Source organism: Schistocerca gregaria, chromosome 1, assembly GCF_023897955.1.
Source record: "Schistocerca gregaria isolate iqSchGreg1 chromosome 1, iqSchGreg1.2, whole genome shotgun sequence".
NCBI classification, from domain to species: domain Eukaryota; kingdom Metazoa; phylum Arthropoda; class Insecta; order Orthoptera; family Acrididae; genus Schistocerca; species Schistocerca gregaria.
Genome location: NC_064920.1, coordinates 507,095,052 through 507,119,910, shown reverse-complemented (window position 1 = coordinate 507,119,910; position 24,859 = coordinate 507,095,052). Strand labels below are relative to the sequence as shown.

General features: G+C 46.5%; 1 protein-coding gene across 1 annotated transcript in view; it reads left to right on the top strand.

The window, feature by feature from the left end:
• LOC126355504 (dynein axonemal intermediate chain 4) overlaps positions 1-24,859 on the top strand; it is a 54,117-nt gene that overhangs the window by 12,963 nt on the left and 16,295 nt on the right. Inside the window, exons 3-6 of the mRNA XM_050005878.1 lie at positions 7,410-7,621; positions 7,700-7,921; positions 11,976-12,478; positions 23,601-23,949. Of these exons, the coding sequence (XP_049861835.1) occupies positions 7,410-7,621; positions 7,700-7,921; positions 11,976-12,478; positions 23,601-23,949 (1,286 nt within the window). The remainder of the gene's footprint in view (positions 1-7,409; positions 7,622-7,699; positions 7,922-11,975; positions 12,479-23,600; positions 23,950-24,859) is intronic.

Genomic DNA, 24,859 nt, shown 5'->3' with positions numbered 1-24,859 from the left:
GTGCTTTTTTCAACTTCATATCATTTATTTAGTCCTGATGTGTAAGATTATCTGGGTACGGTAACCGGGGAGCGGGAAACTTCTTCCACATCTGTAACGCTTCCAGGCAATATTCAGGAGGTAGGCGTGTTTCGAGAATCAGCTGGCAGTGCTTTTGGCTGCATCTGACATGTCACTTGTTTTGATTTATCCAACTGTATAGCGAACCAACCGAAAGTCAGATGAGCGACTAACACGCCACAGCATGTGTGGTGCGGTGCATTTGGCGTATAATCACATTGCTGCACTACGCTACGCAGCCTCCATGACACTAAATATCTAGTCGCCCGTTCCAGCCTCATTGTGACATCAACGGGCTCTAGCCAATACCGAGCAGAATGCTCACCCTCCCTGTGGGGGTTATAGCCCTCCCTCCTCCCCCCAATGGAGCATCATATTACACTGGATAAAATGACTTCAGAAATCAGCGAATGTATCACTCCAACAGATTCAATTTTTTTGATATAATTATGTAGCAATATAGGTTGCAATGTATTTCAAGCACATTTTAACAAAAGAATAAGAACGTCAAATAGCTTACTATCTAAACCAATAAATATCATTTAACTTAAAATGGGCGTCTTATTATTTATTAATACTCATTTTTTACCCTGAGCTCGAAAACAGTTACCAAAAACTGCTTTAAGCAGCACAAAATTTTACCAATTTGTAAGTAGAGGACCCCAAATCTCCTTTTGTTAAGCGATATTCCATTCCCCCAAACCTCCTCCCCCCCCCCCCCCCCAGATTGACCGACTTCTAGAATCGCCCCTGCCGACGTGGCATGTCATTGGACGTCCCCTGCAGAAATATTCAGCCATGCTGCGTCTGCCGGTGCAGGACTTTGTGGACGAACTGGTCTCTCGATTACGTCCCATAAATGTTCGGTGGGATTCTTCTAAGGCGATCTGGTGGCCAAATCATTCGCTCGAACTCTCGAGAATGTTCTTCAAATCAATCGCGAAGAACTGTGGACCAATGACGTGGCGTATTGTCATGCATAAAAATTCCGTCGTTGTTTGGAAACATGACGCTCATGAGTAGCTGCATATGGTCTCCTAGTAACCGAACATAATCATTTTCAGTCAACGATCGGTTCAGTTGGTTCAGAGGGCCCAATCCATTCCACGTAGACGTAGCCCACACCGTTTTGGAGCCACTACCAGCTTACACATTACCTTGTTAACATGGATCCACAGCTTCGTGGGCTCTGCGCCACACTCAAAGCTACCATCAGCTCTTACCAACTGAAATCGGACTCATCTGACCAGGCTACGGTTTTCCAGTCGTCTAGGATCCAACCGAAATGGTCACGAGCCCAGGAGAGGCGCTGCAGGCGATGTGCTGCTAACAAAAACACTCGCATCGGTCGCCTGCTGCCATAGCCCATTAGCGCTAGATTTCGCCGCACTCTCCTAACGGATACGTTCTTCGTATTTCCCATATTGATTTCTGCGGTTATTTCACGCAGTATTGCTTGTTTGATAGCACTGACAACTCTACGCAAACGCCGCCGTTCTTGTTCGCTAAGTGAAGGGAGTCGGCCCGGCGTTGGTCACGGTGAGAGGTAATGCTTCAAAGTTGGTGCTCTCGGCACACTCTTGACACTGTGAATATGAGAATATTGAATTCCCTAACGCTTTCCGGAAAGAAATGTCCCATGCGTCTGGCTCCAACCACCATTCTCCGTTCAAAGTCTGTTAATTTCCGTCGCGCGGCCATAATCGCTGTCGGAAAACCTTTTCACGGAATCGCATGAGTAAGAATGACATCTCCGCTAACGCAGTATCCTTCTATACCTTGTGTACGCGATACTACCGCCATCTGTATATCAGTCCAGGATCTACGATATTTCCGAACAACGGCAGAAACTTAATAGTGGCGCTCATGTCGCTCTGTGAAATTCAGACGTGCATATTTTGTAATGGAAGCCCTCAAGCCTCTATTCAGGACAGTGGAAACTAAAATGTCCTGTAGGGCTTCTCCTACTCCTAGTCGGACAGTTTGCATCCTACCTCCCTTAAATGTACTGGGTGGGTTTATTTGTGACCAGGAGAATAAGAACTCTTTAGAAAATATGCACTCTTTATTGTCTATTAGCCAATAACTTTCTCTTTTTTGTGACATAAAATTAAATATAGGACACATAAAAGCAGCAAAGGCAAGAGACAAGCAAGGCAGTTCATATTTCTTCAATCCTTAGGTCCCAGCATTTTTTTCTCTGTAATCTTGCTATAGGTTTTCTTTCTCTCTGCGAGAGAAGCAATGTTCGTCAATTGTCAATTGTTTTGCTACATGAAAAATCAAAATGTCGTTGTCTAATTATGAGAAAGCTGTTAAAACGAATGGTACCCAAGAATGGTTTGGTTTCTCGATTTGATTACGTCTATTTTACAACTGTCTTCTAGATAAAATGAAATAGGTCTTTCTAATATTGCAGCAACTGTAACACATGCCAAATAAGTGAGACTATTTTGGCACAAATAGTCAATTTTTGTCTACCTCATTTACATAAATAACACGACAGAATATAATTCACGAAGTACCGATGAGATCGAAAAGTAGTACTAGTAGCCGAAGTTTTTATATAAATTTGGAATCGTTATTTTCTTCCATATAATTTGTGTGATATCCCCGTTTGTTCTCCTTCCTTGTTCTAACAAAAAAAATCTTATCGTCACTAATTCTATAACTATTCCTGCCATTGTGGTTCTATGAACCGTCTGCCAGGCACCTAAATGTGATTTGCAGAGTATCCATGTAGATGTAAATTGTCAAAACTTATTCTCCGGTTACCTTCACTAATCTTGCAAGAATCACCGGTTCAGTTATCCCGCGTTTATTCTCTGCTTAGGTGTTATTATGTGTTCGTACAACGCGTTATCCGCGCTGTTCCGAAGACAGAACTGAAGGCGTTGTTAACCAGGGTCTGTACAACTGGCCCTCAGTAGTGTGACGATCTAGCAAAAAATTTCTGATAAAATTTCATTTTCTTGGGTACACCGAAAAGATAATACCTAATCTTTCTTACCTATTAGTCATTTATTTCCACTCTGGTCGTCTGAATCCATGGATTTCGCTTATGATTATAATAACGCTTATCACTCGCACACTCAATCAACCACGTAAACAAACAACTGTTGGCATTTACCCTTTCGGGTTTATTCGCCTCAGCTCGTATAGCCGCGTCCCCTTTTGTCTGTGAGTAAGCTTTTTGTTTCTAGATGCGACGGGGTTTTCTCTGGCAGAGACATCACGTTCACTATGCACACATTCAAAAATCGACTTATGATTCGCTCAGAGATCAACTTAGAATGTACTCAGAGATCGACTTAGAATGTATTAAAAAATGCTGAAATTCCAACACGGACGCGTTTTAGAATCATATGAACAATCGATAGACCAACGTGCGCTAGATGATAGGCGATTCCTGGAAGAAGGTTTTTCCTTCGAGAATATAATTTTGGTACCGCCCTGACATTGCTGCCCGGGGCAGATACCCCGTTTGCTCCCCCCCCCCCCCCCCAAAAAAAGGGAAATTCGTCATAACGTCTTTATTTCTTAATATTTTTACTTTTACACCAAATTTTAATCACCTACAAAGTATTCTCCATTGACCACAACGCAGATCTTCAAAGGATCCTTCCATATTTCTAAATAGTTTTTTAATTCACTTATCGGGAATGTTCTTTATGCCTTCCAGCGACCGAGCGAGGTAGCGCCGTCGTTAGCACACTGGACTCGCGTTCGGGAGGACGACGCTTCAATCCCGCGTCCGGCCATCCTGATTTAGGTTTTCCGTGATTTCCCTAAATCGCTCCAGGCAAATGCCGGGATGGTCCCTTTGAAAGGGCACGGCCGACTTCCTCCCCTAATCCGATGAGATCGATGACCTCGCTGTTTGGTCTCTTCCCCCAAACAACTCAACCCCCAACATTCCAGCGATTTTTGTTTTACTTCCTCCACAGTAGCAAAACGCTTTCCTTTTAGTCCCAATTGAGTCTGGAGAACAAAAAGAAATCACAGGGGACTAGATGCGGTGAGTAGAGGGGGGGGGGGGGGAGAGGGTGGACAATCAGTGTCATGTCGTTTTGGTCAAAATCTGCGTAAAGGAGAAGGCGGTGTAGGGCGGTGCGTTGTCGTGATGGAAGTATCAGTCGCCTGTACGCCAAAAATCTTTTCAGAACTTCAAAGTATAACTCCTTGTTGACAGTGTGATCCAGGGTAACGAACTCCATGTGCACAACACTTCTGTAATCGAAGAAACAAAAGAGCATTCTCCTGGTGTTTGACCTCATTTGGCAAGCATTTTTTGGGATGAGGAGAGCCTCTTGTCTTCCACTGGCTTGATTGCTGCTTTGTTTCGAGGTCGTAACCATAGCACCACGACTGATCACCAGTAATCATCTTGGTAGAAAATTCAGGGTCCTCTTTGAGCTGATTCTGAAGCTGAAAACATGCCTGAAGTCGACGCTCCCTTTGCTCGTCAGTGACAAGGCGAGGGACAAATTTGGCTGCAACTTTTCTCATGTGCAAATCTTCGGATAAAATCCTCTGGATTGAGTTTCATAATATTCCAGACATTTCACAGAGTTGACCAATGCTTCAGCGACGGTTTTTGCGAATGAGGGCATTGATTTTTGTCGACGTTTTCGTCTCTTCTTGATGTTAAAGGGCTTCCTGAACGGGATTGGTCTTCATTTGACATTTATCCATTTTTAAAACATGAAAACGACTAGTTTTACTTAGGGCAGTATCCCCATAAGCAGTCTTAAAGAGCATTACAATAGTTTCCGCGACCGATTTCCCCAACAGGAAACAAAATTTGACAGTCGTGGTTTGCTCTCGACAATCTGCCATCATGTTTTCGCCGAAATGGAAAAAGTTGTTTTACTAAAAAGCTCTAACGGGCGAACCGATGCACTCAGATCGACACAATCTCGCACAATGCATCACGTGGCGTGACCGTAACGGGTGCCCTCCCCACCGCAGCTCAATTTCTGTTACTTTTGGATCCCCCCTCGTACATCATAACGCAATATTGGACTTACGGTACGGTGTAAAGTATGATGTGCGTGTTGTGTGTACAATTTCTCTTTATGGTAGGGTGTTCAAATGTTCAAATGTGTGTGAAATCTAATGGGACTGAACTGCTAAGGTCATCAGTCCCTAAGCTGTAAAATTTTTATTGCCATATAACCAGAAAAGCAGAAGGGAAAAACAGAAAAGCGTTAATTTTCGAGAACATGTCTCTCTGGAGTACAGCGGTTTATTTGTTATTTAAAACTGGATATAAACAGTCACAACGGCAATAAACATTTTAAATGGCAGGTTACCAATTTCGAACTGTTTTAGACCATCTTCAGACCCACGCTGTGATAGTGGATGGTGGGTGTAAAAGAGCGTACACTGCACCCCCACGAACGCTAACTGCACCAGTGGAGGTGTAGCGCCTGCTCCGTTCACATCCACCATCTACCATCACTGTAAGGGGCGGAGCCGCACAGCATGGCCGAGCAGTTTGAGGCGCCATATACCGGACTGCGCGGCCCTCCCGCCGAAGGTTCGAGTCCTCCCTTGGGCATGGGTGTGTGCCTGTTGTGAGTTTAAGTAGAGTGTAAGTCTAGGGGCAGATGACGACAGCAGTTTGGTCCCTTAGTAAGTCAAACATATGTGAACATTTTTTACAGGCCTGAAGATGGTCTAAAACAGAGCGAAACCTATAACCTTATATACAACTGGCCATTAAAATTGCTACACAAAGAAGAAATGCAGACGATAAACGGGTATTCATTGGACAAATATATTACACTAGAACTGATATGTGAGTACAATTTCACGCAATTTGGGTGCATAGATACTGAGAAATCAGTACCCAGAAAACCATTGATGGCGTATACAGGTTCAGCTGCCCATGCAGCTTCAAGACGATACCACAGTTCATCAAGAGTAGTGACTGGCGTATTGTGACGAGTCAGTTGCTCGGCCACAATTGACCAGACGTTTTCAATTGATGAGAGATCTGGAGAATGTGCGGGCCATTGCAGCAGTCGAGCATTTTCTGTATACAGAAATGCCCGTACAGGACCTGCAACATGCTGTCGTGCATTATCCTGCTGAAATGTAGGGTTTCGCAGGGATCGAATGAAGGGTACAGCCACGGGTCGTAACGCATCTGAAATGTAACGTCCACCGTTCAAAGTGCCGTCAATGCGAACAAGAGGTGACCGAGACGTGTAACCAATTGCACCCCATACCATCGCGCCGGGTTCAAAATGGTTCAAATGTCTCTGAGCACGATGGGACTCAACTGCTGAGGTCATAAGCCCCCTAGAACTTAGAAGAACTTAAACCTAACTAAACTAAGGACATCACACACATCCATGCCCGAGGCAGGATTCGAACCTGCGACCGTAGCAGTCGCACAGCTCCGGACTGAGCGCCTAGAACCGCTAGACCACCGCAACCGGCTCGCGCCGGGTCATACGCCAGTATGAAGATGTCTAATACAAGCTTCCAATGTGCGTTCACCGCGATGTCGCCAAACACGGATGCGACCATCGCGATGCTGTAAACAGAACCTGAATTCATCCAAAAAAATGACGTTTTGCCATTCGTGTACCCACGTTCGTCGTCGAGTAGACAATCGCTGGCGCTCCTGTCTGTGATACAGCGTCAGCCATGGTCTCCGAGCTGATAGTCCATGCTGGTGCAAAGTCGTCGAACTGTTCGTGCAGATGGTTATTGTCTTGCAAACGTCTCCATCTGTTGACTCAGGAATCGAGACGTGGGTGCACGATCCGTTACAGCCATGCGGATAAGATGCCTGTCATCTTGACTGCTAATGATACGAGGCCGTTGGGATCCAGCACGGCGTTCCGTATTCCCCTCCTGAACTCACTGATTCCATATTCTGCTAACAGTCATTGGATCTCTACCAATGCGAGCTGCAATGTCGCTATACGAAAAACCGCAATCGCGATAGGCTACAATCCGACCTTTATCAAAGTCTGATACGTGGTGGTACGCATTTCTCCTTACACGAGGCATTACAACAACGTTTCACCAGGCAACGCCGGTCAACTGCTGTTTGTGTATGAGAAATCGGTTGGAAACTTTCCTCATGTCAGCACGTTGTAGGTGTCTCCACCGGCGCCAACCTTGTTTGAATGCTCTGAAAAGCTAATCATTTGCATCGTCTTCTTCCTGTCGATTTAATTTCGCATCTGCAGCACGTCATCTTCGTGGTGTAGCAATTTCAATGGGCAGTAGTGTATAAAAGTTTATTGCTGTTGTGACTGTTTACATTCAGTTTTAGAAAAGCGTTAAGTTATACCTTTGCCCCCACCTACCCTAATGTCTGCTTGAAGAAAGCGAAGTTTCTCGTCCGTACGATGAACTGAGAAAGAGCCGCCAGCGAGGGTGGACGGGCGGGCTGCGGCCACGCGCGCGCTGCGACGCCTGCGCAGGTCGCGCGGGTGGCAGTGGCCGCGACGCAGCGGGAGGCGGCGAGTCGGTGGCCGCCGCGGCCGCCGGGCGGATGGAGGGCCAGCTGCCGGGCGAGGGGGCGGCGGAGGCGGCGGTGGCGGCGGCGGCGGCGGCGGCGGCGGCAGCGGCCAGGCCCCGCGGCCGGCCGTCGCTCACCTCCCGCCGCTCGCAGCTGTCGCGCCGCAGCAGGAGCTCCGAGCAGGAGGCGCAGGCGGACGACACCCGGCCCTCGGCCACGTCTTCCTCCTCCGCCGCGGAGGCCGCGCGGCTGCTGGCAGACCACCGCCGGCAGCTGGAGGCGCTCGCGGCCAAGCCGGCATTCGCCGCCGCCTGCGCCACCGTAGAGCGCGTCCTGGCCAGCAACGTCTTCCGTGCCCAGCAGAAGATTTTCAAGGTACGCCTCGCTCTTATAAATAAACAGTACGAAGTCCTCCACACGATCGCTAAAATCCTTTCGTTAAATTTCGGTTACACGATAAACATGCAATGATGAGCCAAAGCATTATGACCACCTGCTTTACAGCCCTTTGTCCGTCTTTGGGACAAAATAGATCACTGATTCTGCGTATCAGCTACTCGACAGTGGAGGTATGTAGCATTAGATGTGTCCGCACAGGTCATGTAATTCGTGTAAATAGCGGGCCACTGATTTGGGTGCCCTGTGGTGGCATTCGTCCGATAGCAACCCACATGGTTTCCATAGGATTTACATCAGGCGAATTCGGTGGCTCAGAAATCAACATGAGTTCACTCTATTGCTCCTGAAACCACTATAATGCGGTTATGGCTCCGAGACACGGACTGTTATACTGCTGAAGAACGACGTAGCCGTCGCAGAAGCATCAAGCGTGAAGGGAGGCAGGTGGTTCTTCCATTACTACCACAGTTCCCATGCCAATGCAGGAGAATATCTCCCATAGCACAGTACTCCTCCCACCAGCCTGCATCCGTCGCGCTGCCCCTTTCGACCCGCTGTTCACTTCGAAGATGCCGTGTTTGGAGAAGACCGTGGTCCTAGTGTGGCAAAAATACAATTCACCCGAAGAGCTGACACGTTTACGTTGACCGCCATGGTTCCGTGCCCTCTACAATCGTAATTGACGATGTCGTTGCGTCAACACTTAGGGAGGATCTGCTGCGGAGCTCCACGTTCAACAGTGTTCGATGAACGGTGTGCTCCGAATCAATTTTGTAGAGATGCCACTGATCATTTATCCTACTTTACAGAGCAGACAAGTCTCCGAACCACACGTTCTGTGCAGAGTCGTGGGCGTCCAACCATTTAGAATCTAGTGGCAGTTTCATTATTCTATCTCTCTCCGTGTATCCTGACGACACTAGCGCGTAACTTTCGATGAGCTTCTCCGTTTTCGAGATACGTACTCGTTGACAGACTCTACGTAATAATAATGTGACCTTTGTTAAAGCCGCTTATCTGGATGGTTTTCTCCATTTGCAGCCCATATCATCGCCAGAGTGATCCCCCGTCTGTGTTTGCTCCGCCTACATACTTTCGTTATCGCGTCACGTGCCCGCATAACCACCAAGTGGCATCCACCGTCGTTTTGGGCCATCGTCATAATGCTTATCAGTGTGAAAATGTCACTATTCCATTCAGCTAAATACCTAGAAAATACATTACAATCTCGTCGTCAACTAGTTTTCCGCTGTGCGGCATTTGCCAATAAATGTTACTGTGTGATATTTTTTATTGTATCTGACGTCGTACAAAGACAGAATTTAGGAATAAGACTGAGGGAGTAGACCTAACGACGTACGTCTTTTCTAACATACTGTTTTACCTCCATATCATTACGTATGTCCTTTTTGATTTTAGAAAGTATTTTAGTTTCCACCAGCTACCTAAATAATTTTCTAATTGTATATATATATATATATATATATATATATATATATATATATATATATATATATATATAATACTGCATATTTATATTTGCAATTGACTATGAAATGAACACATAAGCTCTCTCTCAGTTTCATCGTCAAATAGATGCCAGCCATGCAGGCATATTGTTAATAAAAGTTACTGTCCTATTATTTTGTCTTATACGTGACGTTTTGCAAAGATAGGATTTTGTAATATGACTTACGTTGCAGTCCTAACGACATGCTGTCTATTTTAACCTACTGTTTTGTTTTACCTCCATACGATTACTACGTTCTTTCTGTTTTTTTAGAAAATGTTTTTACTTCTTCCTGCAAAACACACACACACACACACACACACACACACACACACACACACACACACACACACACACACGTATATATATATATATATATATATATATATATATATATATATATATTCAGAAATCAAACATTCATGGGTGCTGGAGAAAAATAAACGCATCAGTTTGAGGCAACGGTCCCTGTACCGGAAACGAGCGAGTCGAAAGCTATAAGCGAAAACCGTTCTGAGATCTCTAAAATACATGCCTGAGGAGCTACGAGCACTTGTTCATCTTCGCTACTGTGAAACACATATCCTTTACTGATTAAGTGCTCATAGTCTTAAGGTTTGCATTTTAAAGCCCATGTTTACGAGACCATTTTTCTTGTTTTGGTCCATACTGCCATGTCTGAAAGCAGCCTACTCTACAATCTTAGCGACATCAGCACCAGTACAGAATTCCACTGTCAGAGATATCAAACTGATTTTCGTTTATAACTGTCGACTCGCTCGTTTATGGTTCAAATGGCTCTGAGCACTATGAGTCTTAACATCTGAGGTCATCAGTCCCCTAGAACTTAGGACTACTTAAACTTAACTGAGGTAAGGACATCACACACGTCCATGCCCGAGGCAGGATTCGAACCTGCGACCGTAGCGGTCGCGCGGTTCCAGACTGAAGCGTGTAGAACCTCTCTGCCACTCCGGTCGGCGCTCGTTTATGTATAATAATTATGACGTGTACGCTAGTTTTCATAAAGTAAAATATTTTACAGTTGATAAGCACTAATCACAGATCACGTGATGGCAACTCTATTTACCGAAACCAGTCATCCTAAATAAAAGTTTTACAACGCGATCGTAGCTGAGAAGTTGTCTCTCTTCAAGTTGAATACTTTCAGACCGCCCATTATCTCTCACCATAAGGAAGTTAAACAAACATCTAGGGATTAAAATAACGATGCACTTAATCTGAAATCAATACATAAAAAAATGCTGCGAATAAAGCGAGCCAAAGACCGCATTTTATTGGCAGAAAGGAGAAGCATCAGATCTGCTAAAGATACTGCCTACACCACGCTTGTCCACCGTCTTCTGGAGTATTGCTGCGCGGGATGAATTCCTTGTCAGATTGAATTCACGGAGGACACTGAAAAAAAATTCAAAGGAAGCCAGTTCGTTTTGTATCGTCGGAAGTAGGGGAGAGAGTGGCATGGATATGATGCGAGTTGCGCTTGAAAATCATTAATTAAAACATAGGCGTTTCTCGTTGCAGCGAGATCTTTCCACGTAATTGCAACACCAACTTTCTCCTCCGAATGCAAAATATTTTGTTGACTTCGATATATGAAGAAGAGTCAAATAAAAAAAAAAGAAACAGGTAGAAAAAAGTAACTAAACTGTTGCCAAAATGAGATTTTCACTCTGCAGCGGAGTGTGCGCTGATATGAAACTTCCTGGCAGATTAAAACTGTGTACGCTACCGAGGCTCGAACTCAGGACCTTTGCCTTTCACGGGCAAGTGCTCTACCAAATGAGCTAACCAAGCACGACTCACGAGCCGTCCTCACAGCTTCACTTCTGCCAGTACCTCGTCTCTTACTTTCCAAGCTTTACAGAAGCTTTCCTGCGAACCTTGCAGAACTAGCACTCCTGAAAGAAAGGATAATGGAGAGACATGGCTTAGCCACAGCCTGGCAGAAGTGAAGCTCTGAGTCGTGCTTGGGTAGCTCAGTCGGTAGAGCACTTGCCCGCGAAAGGCAAAGGTCCCGAGTTCGAGTCTCGGTCCGGCACACATTGTTAATCTGCCAGGAAGTTTCAACTAAACTGTTCATTAATACATTTATTCCACTGTGGGACAAGACGATCAAAAGCATCAAGGAAAAAAGTTTTTATTTGGCAACAGAACCATAATTGTACCCAGGCCTGCACCTCTGCGTCCGAATAAGATTGACGGCCACGATTGTCTTTCTTCAAGGATCCAAAAATATCAGAATCTCATGTTGGACGGCCCCACATGTTGCTACGCTGCAGAAATTTCGCGAAATTTGACTAGAAACTATTTTGCAGATGTAGAACCACGCCTACGAACTTTCGTATAGGTTGCACAACTACTTCTCGGTGTTGCGACTTTTATTTCGTCAGTGTAGTATACGGGGAAGGGACAGTTCAGTATCATGACAGAAGTTTCCGTCACTATTTTGTGTCTCGCTTCTGCCCGCCTGAACGCAACGTTGCTGCGCCCGTGCAGGGCCTGACGGAGGCGGACGCAGAGGGCGGCGGCCCGCGCTTCCGCTACCACGTGCGGCCGCTGTGGGTGTTCGAGTGCGAGCGTGCGAGCGGGCGCAGCGTGTCGGCGCTGTGCTGGAGCGCGGCGTGCGGCGACCTGCTGGCGGCGGCCTACGGCAAGTTCCACTACGGCGGCGGCGGCGGCCGGGGGCGCGGCGCCGTCTGCGTCTGGTGCGTCAAGAACCCCGCCGAGCCGGAGCGCGCCTACGTCTTCGGCGCGGAGGTGTCGTCGCTGCGCTTCTGCCCGGCGGCGCCCAACCTGCTGGCCGTCGGCTTCTACGACGGCGCCGTCGCCCTGGTGGACGTGTCGGCCGCCGGCAGCGCCTGCAGGGTGGTGGCGCGCGGGGCGGCGCCCGTGAGGGCCCCCGTCTGGCACGTCGAGTGGCTGCCGCGCCCAGACGCCGAGGAGGGCGGCCAGCAGCTGCAGGATCTCCTCGCCGCCGACCAGGAGGGCCGCATCTCCAGGTTCGCTCTCGTACACCACTAGCATCTTCTGCTGGTATCCGACTCAATTTCCAGCTAATTACCGAACTTGGTGCCGGTTTTGTAGATCCCCACCTCATTTTAGCCCAACACCAAAAGACGTGGAGCGCATCTTCTTCATACTCTACTGGCCATTAACATTCCCACACCAAGAAGAAAGGCAGATGATAAACGGGTACTCATTGGGCAAGTATATTATACTCGAACTGACATGTGATTACATTCTCACGCAAATTGGGTGCATAGATCCTGAGAAATCAGTACCCAGAACAACTACCTATGGCCGTAATGACGGCCTTGATACGCCTGGGCATTGAGTCACACAGAGTTTGGATGGCGTGTACAGGCACAGCTGCCCATGCAGCTTCAACGTGATACCACAGTTCGTCAAGAGTAGTGACTGGCGTACTGCGACGAGTCAGTTGCTCGGCCACCATTGACCAGACGTTTTCAATTGGTGAGAAATCTGGAGAATGTGCTGACCAGGGCAGCAGTCGAACATTTTCTGTATCCAGAAAGGCCCGTACAGCGTACAGGACCTGCAACATGCGGTCGTGCATTATCAAATGTAGGGTTTGGCACGGTCGTAACACATCTGAAATGTAACGTCCACTGTTCAAAGTGCCGTCAATGCGAAGAAGAGGGGACTGAGACGTGTAACCAGTGGCACCTCATACCATCACGCCGGGTCATACGCCAGTATGGCGATGACGAATACACGCTTCGAATGTGCGTCCACCGCGATGTCACCAAACACGGATGCGACCATCATGATGCTGTAAACAGAACCTATATTCATCCGAAAAAATGACGTTTTTCCATTCATGCACCCAGGTTCGTCCTTGAGTACACCATCGCAGGCGCTCCTGTCTGTGATGCAGCGTCAAGGGTAACCGCAGCTATGGTCTTCGAGCTGATAGTCCATGGTGCTGCAAACGTCGTCGAACTGTTCGTGTAGATGGTTGTTGTCTTGCAAACGTCGCCATCTGTTGACTCAGGGATCGAGACGTGACTGCACGATCCGTTACAGCCAAGCAGATAAGATGCCTGTCATCTCGACTGCTAGTGATACGAGGCCGTTGGGATCCAGCACGGCGTTCCGTATTACCCTCCTGAACCCACCGATCCCATATTCTGCTAACAGTCATTGGATCTGGACCAACGCGAGCAGAAATGTCGCATCACACCAACGTTTCACCAGGCAACGCCGGTTAACTGCTGTTTGTGTGTGAGAAATCGGTTGGAAACTTTCCTCATGTCAGCACGTTCTATGTGCCGCCACCGGCGCCAACCTTGTGTGAATGGCCTGAAAAGCTAATCATTTGCATATCACAGCATCTTCTTCCTGTCGGTTAAATTTCGCGTCTGTAGCACGCCACCTTCGTGGTGTAGCAATTTTAATGGCCAGTAGTGTAATTTCATGTATTAAGTCAGTGTTTTCCAAGTTTTATGAGACCATTATCCCTGAGTGCAACCCTTATCATTATCAACATTTGGGCGTAAGCAAACTTTAGAATAAAAAATAATTTTCTTTGTTACTTTTAAAATGACGAACAGTAAATCATACTTAGTTTTTTTTGGTGTCTAATTAAACCGTAAACTAATAAGTCAATGAGGCAATTGGTATTGCTTATTTCTAACAACCATTTTGATACAACGATGAAGCAATTCTTAGAGCCTCGTGAATGCTATCTAAAGCCCCTTATCATAGAACAAAGCTGATTATCCGCAGTGAGAATAGACACTTGCTACCAACCACGCCTCCTCTATGGCACTGGTCCCCCTAGTGTCACTTGCCTCACTCATATCCTGCACCCCAATTAAAATCAACCACATTAAAATGTGTGCGCTATACTTAGGCATGCTGATTGTAAATTACTTGACTGCTGGGCTCTTTACTTCTATCTTGGACTTCTTCACGATGCGATCGCTTTGTGTTTCACAACTAGCCCTAATAATAATAATATAATGTAGGTTCTACTGCAGTGCGGTACCCATTGCATACATAGTTACTGTTGTGTTGTGATGTCTGTTAGTTCTTTTACTGCTGCAAAGTGAGTAATGAAGCACTTTTCGGTCAATTGCATCAACTGCTAAGCTTAGCCAGCCATGTACACGATATATTGAAGGATATGTCTACATCTACATCTACATGAGTACTCTGCAGTTCACCCTTAAGTGACTGGCAGTGGATTCCAGACAGACTTTCACTTTCTTTCTGTACCGTTCCACTATCGAACAGCCTCCGGGAAAAACAAACACTTAAAGATTTATGTTCGAGCAAAATGGCTCTGAGCACTATGGGACTTAACTTCTGAGGCCATCAGTCCCCTAGAACTTAGAACTACTTAAACCTAACTAACCTAAGGACGTCACACACATCCATGTCCGAGGCAGGATTCACACCTGCGACCGTAGCGGTGGCGCGGTTCCAGACTGTAACGCCTAGAACTGCTCGGCCACTCTGGTCGGCTCTTTATGTTCGACCGCTGATATATCTTATTTTATTACAATGATCATTTCTCCCTATATAGGCGATTGCCGACAAAATATTTTCGCGTTCGGAGGACAAAGTTGGAGATTGACATTTAGTGGCTGGCTACTGTGGCCGAGCGGCTCTAGGCGCTTCAGTCGGAACAGCGCTGCTGCTACTGTCGCAGGTTAGAATCCTGCCTCGGTCATGGATTTGTGTGATGTCCTTACGTTAGTTAGGTTTAAGTAGTTCTAAGTTTAAGGGACTGACGACCTCAGATGTTAAGTCTCATAGTGCTTAGAGCCATTTTAATTTTGATATTTCGCGAAAGGAACTTACCCGTAACAACCAACGCTTTTGAGAACGATGTCTTTCGCGACGGCACTGAGGTGTAAAACATTCTCGTTTTTCTTTCCGCGCCAATTCAGGATAAAATCTCGAGCTTTTGGCGATAGCCTCCATCGTCATCGTCAGGAGCAACTGACTGATTTCACTGCAACTGTGTTGGCCATATATAGCCCGTGGACGGCTTCTGATTGGTCGGCGATTCCGTACTGATGTCGCAGACGGTTTCAGTGTCTGTGCTGGTGGCACCACCGCTTCCGTGGGAACGTAAATATTGCAAAGAATGTCTCTGCCGCTTCTCTACATCGAGTGCTCGTTTCCGTGCACCGCTCAGATAATATTCTTTATCAAGGTTAAAGTTTTCTCGCTCATTCTTATTTCAACAGCCTCCTTAATAACAGAATCCCAATATGTGGACACCCATCCATAACACAGATTCCTACACCTTTTTTCCCTCCGCCGGTGTGGCCGTCCAATCGCCCTCACCCCGACTCTCAAGTACCTTGGCGTCACCCTCGACCGTCGCCTCTCCTGGACCCCCCATCTCCGGACAATCCAAGCCAAGGCACACTCCCGACTCCGCCTCCTCAAGCTCCTTTCAGGCCGTACGTGGGGTCTGGACTCCTCCACCATCCTCCACACCTATAAATCCCTCATCCGCCCTATCCTCTGCTACGCCCATCCGGCCTGGATCTCCGCCCCCCCTACCTTTTATTAATCCCTTCAAATCCTTGAACGCCATGCTCTTCGCCTCGCCTATCGCATCTGTCTCTCCTCCCCCACGCGGATCCTGTACGATCTCATTCCTTTCCCCCACCTCCTCCTTTTCCTTGAAAGGATACGGATCCTGTACACCTCCCGCAAACTTGACCCTCCTCACCCTCTTTTCTCGCCCATCCTCTCCCACCCCCGCCTGCTGCCGCGCCTGTATTCCCACGTACCACCCAGTCTCCATCTCTCCACCCTCCTTACCCTCTCCCAAGGTGGCTTCCGGCAGCTCCCCCTCCCTGATGAAGTCCTCCTCCCCTCCATCTACCCCTCCTATCAACTTTGTTCCTACCCGCCCCCACTTCCTGTGGCCTCTCCACTTGGCACCCACCCTCCCTTCTCTCTCCTTTTCTCCCGTCCCCTTCCTCCACCCCTCTTCCCCCGGGCTCCCCCCTTTTTCCCTCCCCTCCCCCTGTCTCCCTTGCCCATGGCATCTGCCCTCCCCTCTCCCTGTCCCACTCCCCTTCCTCCTCCCCCTCCCTTGGCAGGTCCCCGGACTCGCGCACGCTCAGTGAACATTCGAGCGCCGGAGATCATCGCCATCAGTGTCTCGTGTGTGTGTGCCTTCGTTTTGTGTTCAGTGTCCTTTCGCCTTCACGCCACCACCGTTCACGTGTGCCGTCGCAGTCATCCGTGTTACGTGCACTGTGTCACCAAGTGTTAAGTGTTTTTCTCATCCAGCGTGAACGGCTTCATGTCTACTGTTTTTTTGTATCTACATTTTTTTGCCCGCCGTTTTTATTGTATTGTCTGTGCCACCTATATGTTATGTTATTGTACCACTCAAGGCTGAAGAGCAGGGTGATATGCTGCTGCCAGCCCACCTTGTATTGAGGTGATTAAAATTACGATAAAGAAAAAAATATATGTGGACACATGGGACAAAATTTTTGTTTCATCAGTCAGTATTTTATGTTTGTTAGTGGGCCTGTGCTCCGCAATTGCCGATTTCTCTAGCTATTTTTAACATGCCGTTGATGTTCTGAACAGTCCTCCTAAGAAAACTGAGGAGATGATGCGCCCTGTTAAGGATGTCTCGACCTCAGGGTCCCTGCAATTTATGACATCCTCTGTGAGTGTGGAAGCAGTTATACAGGGTATTACAAAAAGGTACGGCCAAACTTTCAGGAAACATTCCTCACACACAAAGAAAGAAAATATGTTATGTTGACATGTGTCCGGAAACGCTTACTTTCCATGTTACAGCTCATTTTATTACTTCTCTTCAAATCACATTAATCACGGAATGGAAACACACAGCAGCAGAACGTACCAGCGTGACTTCAAACACTTTGTTACAGGAAATGTTCAAAATGTGCTCCGTTAGCGAGGATACATGCATCCACCCTCCGTCGCATGGAATCCCTGATGCGCTGATGCAGCCCTGGAGAATGGCGTATTGTATCACAGCCGTCGACAATATGAGTACGAATAGACTCTACATTTGGTACCGGGATTGCGTAGACAAGAGCTTTCAAATGCCCCCATAATTGAAAGTCAAGAGGGTTGAGGTCAGGAGAGCGTGGAGGCCATGGAATTGGTCCGCCTCTACCAATCCATCGGTCACCGAATCTGTTGTTGAGAAGCGTACGAACACTTCGACTGAAATGTGCAGGAGCTCCATCGTGCATGAACCACATGTTGTGTCGTACTTGTAAAGGCACATGCTCTAGCAGCACAGGTAGAGTATCCCGTATGAAATCATGGCAGTGAATCGAGGAAGTACAGTACATACTGACTAAACTAAAATGAACTCTAACATGGAAATTAAGCGTTTCCGGACACATGTCAACATAACATCTTTTCTTTATTTGTGTGTGAGGAATGTTTCCTGAAAGATTGGCCGTACCTTTTTGTAACACCCTGTATAGGTCAGACCATTCGTACCGTTTCCAACCGCTGTGCAGAACGCCAACGGCGTATGAATAATAAAGAACTACAGAAATCGGCAGTTGCGGAGCACAGATTACCTACATTATATTTTCTCATTCTTTATTTACATCGTCATTAGTGGATGGTTCGCTTAAGTACTTTATAATTTTATTTTCATTAGAAGTTTTTATATATTCTTCTTGTAGAAGGTACGCCTTGTACACTTCCTCATTTTCTCGTATGTGGTTCGGGTGTTTTTCCTTCGTCTTGCAATGACGAGGGTTGGAACTTAAATAGTGGCAACTATGTAGTCACGACCGATACAAAAGAGTTACTTGTTTGCACCTGTTACTGTCCTTCAAAGTAGTCACCAGCGTTGTGTGGTACCCGTTGCCAGCGATGTGGAAGGCGTAGTATACCGTTATCAGAGTCTGTTCTATTGATGGTGCGAATGGAGCGGTCTACTGCCTGTCAAATCTCTTTAACAGTTCTGAAGCGAATGCCACGAAGTGGTTTCTTCATCTTCGGAATCAAATCAATGTCACAAGGACTTAAGTCCGGGGAGTATGATGGATGGTACTGTACTTCCCAGTCCCATCGGCCTAACAGAGCAGCCACAGCTTGTGCTGTATGCGCCCCCACATTGTTGTGCAAAATGATGGGTGTGTTGCGCAGGAAGTGTCGCCGCTTCTTCCGTAGAGCTGGTCGCAGGTGATGTTCCAAAAACGAACAGTAATACTGTGCATTCACGGTCTGTCGTGGAGGAACATAATGCTTTAGGATAACACCATCATTACAGTCGTAGACGAGAATCACCATAGCTTTCACCATACTGGTGCTCTGATGCACTTTCGACTTTCTCGGCGACCCACTATGACACCATTCGTTGGAGTCGCGTTTCAGTTTTGGCTCGTGCGATGTGGCGCATGTCTCATCCAGTGGTACGATACGGCGTAAGAAAGCCTTGCCTTCGCGCTCATAGCACTCCAAGTGCGTCTAAGGAGCGTCGTAACGAATCCATTTCTGCATTTCCTCCAAGTCATGCGGAACCCATCGTGATGCAATTTTTCGCATGCCCAGGCGTTCCTTCAGGAAGCGAAGCACAGTCGTATGCGCTATCCGGTGTCGTGGGCGAGCTCACGAATCGTATGGCGCCGATCACTGTCCATTAACACGGCAACAGCAAGCACTTTTCTTTAGAGACGCTAGGACGCCCTGCTCGATGCATGTCTCCCATTGCCTGCCGACCTTCGTTGAAGGCTTTTACCCAACGTGCCACTGTTCTGCACGGCAATGCCAATTCCCCGCACGCCTCTAGAAGGCCTTGATGACACTGACGTGCTGTTACGAACGACCTCTGGCACATTCAGTCTTGATCCAACTCTGTTGTTCCTGTTTCGAAAACAGGACACCGTTACGTTAGACCTCCGCTCACAAGTGACTGTTTTTGCTTCGATTGTGCGCATGCCTTTGATATGGGACGGGCGAGTCCATTTGCTCGGTGGCAAGGTAGGTATGTCAACAACGTGGCTATCAGTGACAACAGTAGATTCCATTGCATAATGTCTCCACAGCAGTATTGCCACTATTTAATCTTAAAAATTATGAAATAATGATCCGAATATATATCACTGCCTCCGTGTTCTGTAATATCCTGCACCATATGATTAACGTATTATCGACTATTAGATAATCGATTAATGATCTGTAGCCTCGACTACTCCATATAAACTTACGAATATCTTTCTTGAGGTAATAGGTATTTGTTAATTTCAGCTGGTTGAACGTTGTAAATTGTCAAAGTTCCTCTCCACTTTCATGTACTGTTACTTCTCTGAAAGTTCGAACAACATTTGGAATAGGTATTTTGTGTACCCGAGCCTTTAAATCTACGCATACGATAAGTTGGTCACTCTTAATATATTTATCTATTACAGATGGCCGTATTTTAAAAAATTGATTTGTTTCGACTTTTTGCCCTTTTTCACGAGCATAACACGGCTATCATTATCATTTGTCGCTGTTCGGTTTTAAATCGTACTGTTGCCATTCTTTCATTGATTATAGGAACTCTTAATAATTCCCTGTTACCCACATAGATAACGGCGAGTGTTAGCAGGCCGCTTTCTGGATTCTGGTGTGATCGTAACCGCCCGGTGGATTAACTCCGTGGACCGGTGTACTGGCCCGGCCAGATGTGGCTTTTGGCGGTTTCCTACATCCGCGTGGGTGAATACTGAGATGGTACCGACGTCCCGCATCATTTACACCTTTATACATGCAGTCAGTTACGGCACTGAAATTCCATCCATCATGCGATGGGGGAGGGGGGGGGGGGGGTAAAGGGTTGGTGATAGGGAAAGGCATTCGGCCACCCTCTAATACGAACAATGCCGAATCGGACAATAACCATGCCAGCCCCGTGAAGATACAAGAGAAAGGAGAAGAAATTACTTGATGATTAAAATTCTTCTGGGTGTAGTACCGCGTCAAAGTATGAAATACCAACCGAAGTAAAACGAACCAACCTCCTCTCCTAGTCAATGAGATCCGTCCTGGTATTTATCCCTCTTACTAACTGTAACTCTTCCCCACCAATCCCAGTCCACATGAGGGCTCCTCTTCCTCTCCCTCTCTATCCATCCCCACCACTTTCCTCTTGCAACCCCACTGCCCTACCCATACGACACAGTACTCCTCACCCTCTGTCTTTCCCACCGACTGTATTTCCCACTATCCACCTCATCTCCTGCCTCTTTTTTTCCATACTTTTTACTGACTAACTGACGCCTATCGTTCTACCCACACCTTTCAACCCTAGAGCACATTCTCTCTGTCAATACCTCTCGCCATAGTGCAGGTTCTTCAGTTTTTAAGTGAAAGTACAGCTTTTCAGTGTTTAATCAGAAGAATTTCACTTTCCCGAGATATTTTTAAAATGTACATATTTCCGTTTTTTTAACTTTCCATCTTTGATGTTTAATTTAAAAGAAAACCCAGCGCCCAATTTTGTTTATATTTCTCATTGTAATTTTGTTTAATTCACTTGGCTGAAAAGTGGAGAATTGTACTGCTGACAGAGCACCATCCACACATACTGGGCGAAGTATGAGATTACAATAAAGCGAAAAAAACTCCGCCAAAACCAGTCTTGTCCTGTGGTAGGCCGTTGTGATACCGTCGGAACGTTGGTTTATGTTTATAATCATTTATACTATGACGCAGTACTACACCAAGAAAACTTTTATGATCATGACACCGGCCGCGGAAGCCTACGTACTTATTTCGTGGCCGTCAATCGGTAAACTGCTAAGAAGCTAGTACGTTAAGGCGCGTGTCCACTAGCAAGTAACTTCCGCAAGTAACTTCTGTAAGTACTTACTGAGGTGTTTACATTAGTAAGAAAACTTGCTCATGTTGACTTCTGCAAGTCGCTTCGGCAAGTTAATTTCACGAACTTGCTGCAAGTACTTGCGGTAGTGTATCCACTACAAAATAATGGTTCAAATGGCTCTGAGCACTATGGGACTTAACATTTGTGGTCATCAGTCCCCTAGACTTAGAATTACTTAAACCTAAGGACATCACACACATCCATGCCCGTGGCAGGATTCGAACCTGCGACCGTAGCAGCTACGCGGTTCCGAACTGAAGCGCCTAGAACCGCACGGTCACAACGGCCGGCGTATACACTACAGTTCTCGTTGTGAGACAGGCAAGTTGTAGATTAGAATATCATGTGCACAAATCAGAGCAGCCGTCAGTGTTGCTGTACTGTTATTGTTAAAGAATACTTCGAGTATTGCCTTTTGTATTATCCTCCTTAATTTTTTTCGAATGAAATTTGTGTTATTAACCTTAATTCCGATGCCACATAGTCTCCAGACACCTGATGTTCATCAACAGGATTGTGCAATTTCTACTGCCTTGTTTAGAATAGTATCTGAATTTTCCTCGGTATTTTTTTTCTTTTCAAAATTCTTCTTTCCTGTGCTTTTTCCTGGACTGTATCTGTCTCACACTCATTATCTTCCCCGTCGTTTTCTGATCCTTAAAATAAACACTGTAATGTAATATTTGTCTTCAAAGCAATAAATTTCAGATAAAATTTTGTTTTATATAATTTTAGATACCTTCAACAGAAGAAGAATGGTTACAAATCGCTACTAGTTTTGAGAATAGATGGGATTTTCCAAACTGTATTGGCGCTATAGATGGAAAACATATAGTCATACAGACTCCCAAGAAAGAAGGCAGAGTGTACTTTAATTATAAAGGGAACTACAGTATTGTGCTATTGGCACTGAATGGACCTGACTACAGAATTATATACTTCGATGTGGGCAGTAATGGTAGAATATCTGATGGAGTTTTTAATAATTGTAGACTGTCAGAACGTCTTGAGTCTAATTCTTTGAATGTACCAGTTCCTCGAAATTTACCTGATAGAACTGTGCAGATATATACGTTATTGTTGCTGACGGTGCATTTTCTCTAAAAAAATTAAATTGTGAAGCCATACCCTTTTAGAGGCCAACCAGTGCAAATTCGTGTGTTTAACTACCGGCTCTCTAGAGCAAGAAATGTGTCTGAAAAGTTTTTGGGGGTTGTATGCACACGTTTTCGAGTATTACGAAAGCAAATTCTTCTAAACCCAGAGAAATCGAGGCAAATTCTCTAAGCGATTTGTGCTCTTCACAACTTTTTACTCACAGAAGTGAGAAGAAATTCCGTTTATGCCGCACCTGGCACATGTGATTCTCAAGATTTACAGACACAAGGAGAATGGCGCAAAGACATGGACAGAAACGAATATACCGCTGGAACCAATAAACATACATAATTGGCCACAGATGGCCAAGGAAGTCAGAAATGAATTCACTGTCTACTTTTTTCACCAGAAGGGGAAGTAGCCTGGCAATACAGACGCCTTTAAATTTCAATTGATTTCTGATGAGAGTGTAAACCTTAAATACGTCTGTAATAGAATTAATAAATACTATATGCAGAATATTAAATTTGTTTCTCTTACCATATTATCTTCAGTTTCTTTCGGCGTGTAGGAACGAAATATAAATTTCATGGCATCAAAGAATTACCATTTACTTTTATATAAGTCGTCTCAACTTTGTCCACTTATTTAGTTCTTGATTATACTGCGTACGCAAATTGTGGATTTTTTTTGGTATTTCTGGTTCTGTAGTGTTGAAGTCTGACGCAATAATTTCCAATGCGTCTTGTTTTTTAACCTATTTTTTAAAGTCCTCGTGTTGTGTGTCCCACAACACGGGAAAACATCCCACTCGCTGAATAAGCCATGGTTTTTCACTCGTCCACACGAACTTCAGGACTGACATTTCGTACTGTATACACTTCCGAAAAAGCTTCCCGCAACTGGCAAGTCCAGGAAGTGTTTTCAGCAAGCTCTGGAGAACCGTTTACACCAGCTTCCGGAAGCTACTTCTCCAAGTTGACGAAACTTGCGGAAGTCAGCTTGCTGCGGGTATTTCCACATGCAAAGAACTTGCAGAAGTAGGTTCTGCAAGTGACTTGCGGAAATTTCCTTGCCAGTTGACACTCTCCTTTATGTGTTACGCAAGCCGCTAGCGAGGCTGTGCTGTTCCAACAGCGCGGCGCCGTTGACAGGTACCGGCGCAGCGGCGCGCGGCTGGAGCATACGCAGGTGATGCGCGTGCCGTGGCCAGAGGGCGCCGTGCGCGGCGTGGCGCCTCCCCCTGGCGCGCGGGCGCCGCGGCGCTCGGCCGGGGAACCCCCGCCGGCCGGGGAACCCCCGCCGGCCGGGGAGCCGGTGTCGTGCTTCGCGGCGGCGCTGGTGCTGGCGCTGCGGCCGGGCGGCGCGGACGACTACCTGGTGGGCACCGACGCGGGCTGCGTGCACGTCTGCTCGACGCGCAGCCTGCACCGACACCTCGACCACTTCCGCGCGCATCGCGGGCCCGTCTACTCCCTGCAGTACTCGCCCTTCTGCCCGCAGGTGACTACTGGCCTCCTCTAGCTCTCCTCTTCCGCCTTCCGCTTTGAGGATTCTTACGGACCAAAATTCGACGGGTCAGCCCTCTTCACTATAGAACAATTTCAGAAGGGTGATTATAAAGTTCCAGGTGTCCTAAATTGTGGTTTTCTTAACTGAAAACACAACTAGTCTTGAGAAGACATGATCTCGTTATCAAGTTCTATGAACAAGCAAAAGACAAATCATTAATTTCACTCGCTACATTCTTGTATTGGAAATACAGAGATGGACAAAAATATGGAAGCACAAAAACGCAACACATTTCCATGCCTTATACAATGTTGGAAACGTGCTGGCATTCAAAACAGCTTCCAGTCGTCTCAGAATGGGTAGATACAAGCCCTGTAGGTTTTCAAAGGAACAGTGGCAAGTTCAGGTAACGATGCTGGAGGTGGATAGAGATCATGCACCCTCTTCTCTAAAGTAGACCACAAAGGATCAGTAACAGTGCAAAATGGAAATGAGCGTTGGCGTCATTGGTCGGGAGGCCCCTTGCAGGGTAGGTCCGGCCTCCGTGATGTCTTATTACATTCGACGCCACATTGGGCGACCTGCGCGCCAGATCGGGATGAAATGGTGATGAAGAAAACACAACATCCAGCCCCTGAGCGGAGAAAATTCCCCAACTAGCCGGGAATCGAACTCGGGCCCATAGGAAGGCAATCCGTCGCCCTGACCACTCAGCTAACGGAGCGGACAATAACAATGAGATCTGGTGAAAGTGTTGGCGAGGTTCAAATGGTTCAAATGGCTCTGAGCACTATGGGACAAAACTTCTGAGGTCATCAGTCCGCAAGAACTTATAACTACTTAAACCTAACTAACCTAAAGACATCACATACATCCATGGCCGAGGCAGGATTCGAAACTG